We start from the raw sequence: 9,564 nt of genomic DNA on the forward strand, positions 1-9,564 counted from the left end.
TTCTCCCATTGTGCTGTAAGCCTGTATTTAAGACCTCTTCCCTCCTTCAATAAACAACATTCGGCATTAAAAATAAATAAATAAATAAATAAATAAATAAATACAAAAACAAAAACAACCAACAAAATGTCTGAGAATCAGAGAGACTGCTGGACACCTCTTTCAAAGTTTGTCATTCAGTAGAGCTGGGTGGCTCTGAGGATGGATGTTTCTAACGTGTCCTAGAGCTCCCACAGCCTGTTTAGGGACTCACAATTTGAAAACCATGGCCATGCAAGTATTACTACTAACTGGTAGCTGGGGTTAGGGGCGGGAAGTGAGGATCCAGGTGGTTGGTCATAGGACACACTGCTGTGGGATGGTCTGTATGTTAAATTGCTCTGATTGGTCAATAAATAAAACACTGATTGGCCAGTGGCCAGGCAGGAAGTAGGTGGGACAAGCAGAGAGGAGAATTCTGGGAAGCGGAAGGCTGAGGCAGAGAGACACTGCCAGCCGCCGCCATGACCAGCAGCATGTGAAGACTCCGGTAAGCCACAAGCCACGTGGCAAGGTATAGATTTATGGAAATGGATTAATTTAAGATGTAAGAACAGTTAGCAAGAAGCCTGCCACGGCCATACAGTTTGTAAGCAGTATAAGTCTCTGTGTTTACTTGGTTGGGTCTGAGCAGCTGTGGAACTGGCAGGTGACAAAGATTTGTCCTGACTGTGGGCAAAGCAGGAAAACTCTAGCTACAACACACCTTTAATCACAGCACTTGGGAAGTGGATCTCTGAGTCTGAGGCCAGCTAGGTCTACAGAGCGAGTTCCAGACAGCTACAAAGATAAACTCTGTCTCTTTCTATGTGTGTGTGTGTGTGTGTGTGAATGAAACATAGGTACTTGAGTATTCATCACATCATACTGTCTTTACTTATACTTATGTAAGATATTATGTATTGATATTTCATATAAAAACAATTACAGAGCATTTGAAGTTATCTTACATGCTAATAAACATCTGGATTGGGAAAGGAAAATAAAAGGCTGGGCACAGGAAATGCACTTAACTCAGGGTAGAATAAAGATGTGCCAATATGACTAGCTTGTCCTGGTGGCAAGGAGAAAATTACATATGGTGGAACATGTTTTGGTAGTCTAAGCCAGTGGTTCTCAACCTTCCTAATGCTGAGACCTTTAATACAGTTCCTCATGTGGTGGTGACCCCCAACCATAAAACTATTTCCATTGCTACTTCATAACTGTAATTTTCCTACTGTTATGAATCGCAATACACATATCTGATATGCGACCCCCTGTGGGAGGGGTCATGACCCACAGGTTGAGAACAAGAACTGCTTTGTTGCTCTCAGATGTAGCTAGCATCTTCGAGGAGCTTGTCAGAAGTGTAGCTGGTTCCCACTCAGACCTATACAATGCAAATCTGCACTTTGAATGAGATGAAGGTTTACTTTTGAGATGCGGACACCCATACCCATTTCAACAGCTGGAAAGAGGAGAGCTGTGGTTTCAGGGAAGAGCCAGGAGATGAGAAACACAACAGGAACAGGGAGAACAGACTGACACTGAGTTCTGTAGGCCTGCCGAACTCCTAATTACCATTTGTAACATTAGATCCATGGGAAAATTTCTCTGAGTTGAAAATAAAACCATACAAATTTATAAATAAATCTTTGGAACCTGGCCAGTTTTTTAATCAAGGTCTTAAAATGCTACTAGGATCTCATGGTCCGACTCTAATGAGATGCAGCCATTCCTTCTTGTCCACCCCCACCCCACAGCCTACACTCCCAACAGTGGTCCTTGAAACTCTAGGCCTTAGCTGTTGGCTTTCAGTTTATGACAGAAAACAGACTCCTGACTCCATCTGGTTTTCTCCCTGTTCCCAGCAGGCTCAGAAGAACACAAATCCCTCTTTCTGATCTAATGAGTCCTTCCTCTGGGACTCTCCTGAGCGACAGACACTGTGCCTAGCTATCAGCGCCTCTATTTCCCCCATGCCGTCTTCTTCCTGTAAATAGCACAGGCCCATCCTGAGATCAAAACACAACAAAACCACCTTTACACTATAAAGGTTTTACAGAGACTTTGGAGGGCACATCAAGGTACAGTGCAGATGTAAAGGTACTGTCTGTCACAGCTCCCAGGGAAAACTTGCTGCATTTCTTTCTAGACTTTCTTGTGCTCACAGTTATATATTGTATCTTTATTATGGCAAAACGCTACAAAAACCGTTCCCAGATGTCAGAAATACCTCTGACAGATGTGTAACATCCAGTGCAGGTATTACCTGAATTTAATCACATCCAGCCTGTCTCAGTGTCTGTCTGTCTGTCTGTCTCTCTCTGAAATGGGGGACTCACCAGCCCAGACTGGTCTTGAAATCCTGGGTTCAGATAAACCTACTGCCTCAGCCTTCTGAACCAGTACTTTCTTCTATAAACATCTGGAATGGTTATTATCTTCTAAGAATCAGACAGTGGAAGGTTAAAGAGCAGAAGTACCCCTGGGGCTGGAGAGATGGCTCAGTGGTTAAGAGCACTGACTGCTCTTCCAGAGGTCCTGAGTTCAATTCCCAGCAACCACATGGTGGCTCACAACCATCTGTAATGACATCTGGTGCCCTCTTCTGGCCTGCAGTCATACATGCTGTATACATAATAAATAAATAAATCTTTAAAAAAAAAAAAAAGTACCCCTGAAAGTTCTTTATATAACAAATTGCTTTCAGGAAGGCAGGAGCAATTTTTATAGTTCAACCAGTACACAGTGAGCATTTCTGACTCATGCCACAGTAAAATGGAGGGTCCGCTATCTTGGAGAAAACATTCACCATTTTCAACAGGTCCTACGAAGAATAAAATATTACTGATTACCTGCACTTCACTCCACACATGGGTCTTCCCATGTGGTGATCCCCATCTAGTTGAAACAATACGTTTCACATTCTCACCATTAGCCTATTTCCCCTACCCTGCATGTACGCCTGCAGGCCAGAAGAGGGCGCCACATCTCATTATAGATGGTTGTGGTTGCTGGGAATTGAACTCAGGACCTCTGGAAGAGCTCTTAACTGCTGAGCCATCTCTCCCACCCTTGTCATTTTTGAAGAACTCACCCCCTCCTGCCATTATCTACCACCTTCTCTCTTCAGTCCTGCCCTGCTTTGTTTTCTGTGGCTGTCGTAAGACTGACCAAAAGCAACTTGAGAGGAGAGGGTTTATTTGGCTTCCATGTCCCAACCAGTCTATCGGTCACTGAGGGGAGTCAGGGCAGGAACTCAAGCAGGAGCAGAGGAAGGACCAGAAAGCATTGGCTCGCTCAGCCTGCTTTTCCATACAACCCAGGACCATTTGCCCAGGCTTGGCACTGCCCACATTGAGCTGGGCCCTCCCATATCAATCATTAGTCAAGACAATGCTTCCCAGACATGCCCACAGGCCAGTCTGATGGAGGCAAATCCTCAATTGAAGTTCCCAGATAACTCGTTTGTGTCAATTTGACAAAAACTAACAGTGCATTTCCCTTTACCTCCAATCTCAATGATCTATGTTTCATTATTTTTTTATATTTATTTGCGTATGTATATGCATGCATATGATGTAGCATTGGTGCAGAGGTCAGAGAACAACTTGGAGGAGTTGGTTTTCACCTTCTACTGGAAGGGTCCTGGGGATCAAACTCAGGTCATCAGACTTGGTGACAAGTGCTTTGACTTGCCGGGCCACTTTACCAGCCTATCTTTTTTGATCCTCTCTTTCCCACTTCCTGTTCTTAAGCTACGCTAGGACCCCAAGGTTCTGCCCTACTGCTACTTTGTGCTACTGTAGAAGGATTCCTCATCCTATTTTAATAATTAGCTTCACAATAATGGCTTCTGTATTTTTTTTTTTTATCTCCATAGGTCTTTAACTGAGAGATCTCATCATCACCTCTAACAGAGTAATACCTACAATTCAGCAATACATCTTCTCTGCACAACAGGTCTTTGAGGGCATTCTTGACTGTTTTCCATTATGTTCTCTCCAGTGTGTGTGTGTGTGTGTGTGTGTGTGTGTGTATTTATGGCAGGGTCTTGTGTTGCTCAAGCTGGCCTTGAGCTTGCAATGAACCTCCTGCCTCAGGCCAGATGTTAGGATAAACAGGCATGTACACTATGCCTGGGCTACCACCTTTCTTATTTCTAACAATGGACAGGTCTGTAGTCCCCCATACTTGAAACTTACAGATCCCATCTTTAAAAAATATTTTGCCTGGAGAAATGACTCAGTGTTAAGAGCACTGGCTGCTCTTCTAGGACCTGGATTCAATTCCCAACACCCACATGGCTGCTCACAATCATTTGTAACTCCAGTCCCAGGGGGATCCAACACTCTTTTCTGGAATCTTCTGGCACTGCATGCATGTGTGTACAGACACACATTCAGGCAAACAATAATGCACATACAATATAGTATCAAAATTTACTTTTGGGGCTGGAGGATGGCTCAGAGGTTAAGAGCACTGACTGCTCTTCCAGAGGTCCTGAGTTCAATTCCCAGCAACCACATGGTGGCTCACAACCATCTGTAATGAGATATGGTACCCTCTTCTGTATATATAATAAATAAATAAATAAAAATCTTTAAAAAAATTTTACTTTTAATGATAGGTATGTGTGTGTACGCATGTGGGTGCAAGTACCTGTGAAGGCCAGAAGAGGGCATCACACTTCAGAGCTGAAGGTACAGGTGCTGGGAGAAGAACTTCAGTCCTCTGCAAGAGCAGCAAGCACTCCTAACCACTGAGTCATTCTTCTAGTCTCATCAAGTTATCTTAAATTCTGCACGCCTCCTAAACCACTACTCTTGAAGGCACTCTCTGTTGCCATTTCCATCATCACCTCACATAGGGCTTATTGCATCTTCACAGGATGTAGCGGTACGTCCTGCACACAGGTGCCTTGTTAATTTTCCAGTTTCAAAACAATGACTGATGCTTTGAAGCTCTTTGTTGCCCAAATCCATCTAGTTCAAACTCCTTACAAGCTCAGTTTCTCCTACTGCCTCTAAGGTAATGTGAGTTTCTTCCTGGCTGTCTTCCCCCCCCTCCCCCACACACCTCTCTAGACTCATAACCACCCCTCTTCTTCCCTCATATCACTATAGACCTTTCTGTTACAACGGAACCTTCAGTTGATAATCCTAGCTCATTAAACTTTCCCTTTGTCTAAAATTCTTTTTTTGTTTGTTTGTTTGTTTTTTTGAGACAGTGTTTCTCTGTGTAGTTTTGGTGCCTGTCCTGGATCTTGCTCTGTAACCCAGGCTGGCCTCAAACTCACAGAGATCCACCTGGCTCTGCCTCCCAAGTGCTGGGATTAAAGGTGTGCGCCACCACCGCCCGGCTTTCTCTAAATTCTAAAGTCCATGGTGTACTGGCTCTAGAGAGAAAGATAGGTTCGGAACCACTGACCTATACTGTTTACTAGTAACTCTCACCACAGCAGATTTCAAGCTGCCAATATGGCATTTCCACTTTTTGAAGTTGGGGGGATTGCACAATACCAGCAGGACCCAGCCCAGCAGCGCTCACAATCTGGTCCATAATCTAGAGCTTAACACATGCTGTACGCCCTCTAGCTGCATTATATAGATTGGTTTACACACTGCAATAAACTAGCCCTAGGAAGTGAGCCGTGTATGGGACACAGTGCGTATGCTCAAATAGAAACCTGTTGGCACCACCTGGGGCAATATGATAAGCCAAAATGGGAGTAGTGGATGTGATCTCATTTAGGGTTGGTTAGCAAGAACAAATAAAAGAACAATTAAGGAGTAAAATGGAATGGAAATAAAAATCAGTGGGAGCCGGCTATGGGTTATGTCCCAGCTTCGCACCTATCTGGCCCTTAGCAAGTACATTCCCTTCCTAAACCTTGCATTTATTTCCTCTTCCATCCAGGGGTGGTGACGCACACTGGAAATCCCAGTACTTAGGAAGGCGAAGGTTCCAGGGAAGCTGGGCTATATAATGAGACCCTGTCTCAAACAGCAACAGTAGGGGAAGTTCCCTCATCTATTTAAGGTCACTTCTGAAATATGTCTTCAGTGCTCTGGGATATGGGTTAAACAACAGAAGAAGCCCCTGGTCTTCTGCACTCTTAGCAGCAATGAAAATACAGTCATTGTAAAAGCTGGCAAGTCAAAGGAACACAGGGCAACAAAACTTCCCTAAGGCATGAAGAACATTCTGGTCAATCCTTTCACTCTTTGCCTCAATCAACCTACCGGAAAGATACAAAGATACAATGTCTTGGAGCCAGCCGAGGAGATGGGCCAGTGGATAAGAGCATTTGCTATACAAGCCAAGTTTGCCTCCTGGGCGCCTATGTAAAAAGCCAGGTGTGGCTACTTAGTGCTGTAAGAGCCAGCGCTGTGAGGGGTGGAGACCAGAGGATCACTGGGGTCTGCGGGCTGGCAGCCTAGCTCCAGTGAGGGAATGAAGTAGACATCTTAGTCCTTCTCAGGCCCTCACATGGGCACAAAATGTGTACACAAACATCTGCACACAACACACACACACACATTTAAATAAAGATACAATGTTTTAAAAGTTGTATCTATTTTATTTAGCTTTCAGGAGAAAAGAGATGTGAAAACTCACCTTATATTTGCACAACCCAAGATATATCCTAGTGTCCTGCCATCAAAGCAATGTGTACTAAGATATAAGATACTGATAAGGGCTGAGAATTTAGTAAATACAAGACAAAGCTAATCTGGTGCTCAGGGAAGCCACAGCAGTTTGGGTGAGAAGCCATTTGGCCTCCAACTCTTTTATTACTGCTTCTTAAAAGAACCCACACTGCTCTGAGAAATGGATGGAAGCCATGGCCCCTCTCTCTGACGAGTACACAATCATAAACATCAGAACGGGATTTCCGAGGTTCACAAGACCTCTCCTCTGGGATGGTGTCCAAATATTGCAAATCAACAACTCTGACCTATATCTCTAACTACATCCACACAACAATAAACAACTAAAGTCCATGAAGCCTCGATACTGTTTGCAAAGGGAGTCTACCCAGGACCGCCAATGGAGGCTGTTAAAGCACAGCTCTACTTTGTAAAATGAGTTGGGGGTACCTAAAACTTCATCCACCCAGAAGAGCACCTTATTCCGAATAATATTCTGGATAAGAAAATAATGCCCAAGTTAATTTTTTTTTTAATGTGAAAGGGTGTTCTACCTGCCTGTGTGTCTGTGCAACACATATATACAGCGTTCTTGGAGGCCAGAAATGGCTGTCAGATCCCTGGGACTGCAGTTACAGATGGCTGTGAGCCACCATGTGGGTGCGGGGAATTGAACTCAGATCCTCTGGGTGAGCAGCCAGTGCTCTTAACCAGTGAGTCATCTGTCCTGCCCCAGATTAAAATTCTAACTGAACCATCATATATGTGGTCAATGTTATCTACTGAATCACTTTTGGTTCTCGAAAATCCATTTGTCTGTGAGAGTGTACTCCTACTTCACAAACATATCAGCATTTCATGACTTCCAGCTCACATTAAGGAGGCCCAACTGCACCTGGGATCTCTGTGAGTTCCAGGCCAGCATAGTCCACACAGTGAGCTCCATGCCAGCCAGAGCTACACAATGAATATCTCAAAAAAATAAAAAGCCCCAACTGGTCATGTGACAGTTACTTACACACGCAAATATTCCAGTAAGCAGCAGCAGCAGCAGCAGCAGCAGCAGCAGCAGCAGCAGCAGCAGCAAGGAACACGATAACACAAATTTACTGCCTCCCTTTGGCATTCACATTTTTGACTAAGTGCTGGACAAGTTTATTTAGCTTTGTGACTTAGGTTTATTTCTAAAGACAGGAGGGAATGATAAGACCCGAGGGGGCTGCTGTGGGAACCAGATAATGGATGTGAAAGTGCTTAGCAATAAAATAGGCAAAAGTAAAAGAAATCACTGGAAGGTGCTCATAACACATCACCCATTCACAGATCACTTGGAAATAGTTGCTCACATCCTTGGCCTGCCATCAAATGTTTCCCTACCAGAAGTGAAATAAATTGTTGCTAAATCGTGCAAGGAATTCTGTCTTGGTTAGAGCCCAACAGCGATATTACAAAACATCAGAAATCTACAGAGACACTTGAGATTTCCATGATGTGTACTACAATCTCAAGTCTACAAAAGTAACTACTGTCAGACTTTCTTCAAGTGTTAAGTGGTTTTTTAAATAACTCACAGATTGTTGATCCTTTTGCTTGCACTGTTGAAAACTTTATAATACTTATTAAAAATGTACACAAGAGATTTTAGATGAATTAGACCCTAACTTACAGAAATCAAAACCAGTAATAGAATGAGGGCTCTATTTCTTTCTCTCTTTCTTTCAAGCAGAGTGGGTGTTAGTGCTTGAGGGTATAATGTGGTCCCATCGAAACATGTCTACAAGTCGGTAAAATCTAACCTTTCATTGGCCATCCCTCAAAAGTATGCAACTATTCTACATTTGCCATTCTTTGCATTGCTTTATTTGCATTTACAATGTACATCTGCATTACCACAACAGCAAAAACGTGGGGCTATTCTTTCTTTAAAATTAAACAACTCTTTAGTGAGTTGATGCTGTGGAACAAGCCCTCTGATTTCTCAACCCTGGTAATTCCAAGGCTCTCTAGATTTCCTCAAGGCGGGACAGACTCGGAAAAAACCCAAACGCTCCAATGTTTTCTAAGAAAACATGCTACAGAGCTTGTATTAACATAACACTTTCCCCTAGGAAAGTCGAAGCACCTAATCGCACTATTGTTTAAAAGTAATGTCCTCCCTCCCACATCTTAAGAAAACAGTTACTTGTACTCTGTGAGATCTTCAAGTCCCTCACCTAAGGACGGAGGGACAAGTATCTCAGGAGGAAGGCTCAACCAGAATAACGGATGGGGGAAATTTAGGGTGGAAAGCAGAAGATCCAGAGATAACTCTGAGCAAGTGCTCACAGGATAGGAGGACGAGGACCAGGTGGAGACATCAAGGCACTAACTTCAGATGAGAGCTGAGTGGATGAGATCCAGATGCCAGGGTCTCCCCAGCATCCTCCCCACCCAGCCCCCCCACGTCTGCTTGGCCGCTGCGGTGGCACTAACTTCAGATGAGAGCTGGGTGGATGAGATCCAGATGCCAGGGTCTCCCCAGCATCCTCCCCACCCAGGCCCCCCACGTCTGCTTGGCCGCTGCGGTCCTCCCATGGCGGCAGTCAGTAGGACACCCCCGCCGGTGATGCTCCCTCCTGCCGCCCGCAGCCCCCGCGTCTCACCAGCCGCCAGGCGCAGGCCGCGGAGGCTCCCCATGGCCGCCTGCTCCGCCGACGCACAGCAGCCCTCCCTGGGCGGCCGCGGCGCTGGCGCTCAATGTCACCGAGCGCCCGCGGGGGCGGGGCGCTGACGGGGTGGGCGGGGCGAGCGCGACGCGGCGGGCGTGAGGGACGTGCGGGAAGGGTGGAGGGCCAGGCCAGGCGCCTTGCCTGCCCGGGCATGAAGACGGAGGAGAAAGGGGGATGGA

The 9,564-nt window shown here is 45.1% G+C and overlaps 1 protein-coding gene across 1 annotated transcript in view; it reads right to left on the reverse strand.

Annotated features, from left to right (window-relative positions):
• Fam162a (family with sequence similarity 162 member A) overlaps window positions 1–9,470 on the reverse strand; it is a 27,061-nt gene extending 17,591 nt beyond the window's left edge. The window contains exon 1 of the mRNA XM_006975704.4: window positions 9,320–9,470. Within this exon, the coding sequence (XP_006975766.1) occupies window positions 9,320–9,353 (34 nt within the window). The 5' untranslated portion in view covers window positions 9,354–9,470. The remainder of the gene's footprint in view (window positions 1–9,319) is intronic.
• Window positions 9,471–9,564: the final 94 nt, after the last annotated feature.

Source organism: Peromyscus maniculatus, chromosome 12 (genome assembly GCF_049852395.1).
Source record: "Peromyscus maniculatus bairdii isolate BWxNUB_F1_BW_parent chromosome 12, HU_Pman_BW_mat_3.1, whole genome shotgun sequence".
NCBI lineage: Eukaryota > Metazoa > Chordata > Mammalia > Rodentia > Cricetidae > Peromyscus > Peromyscus maniculatus.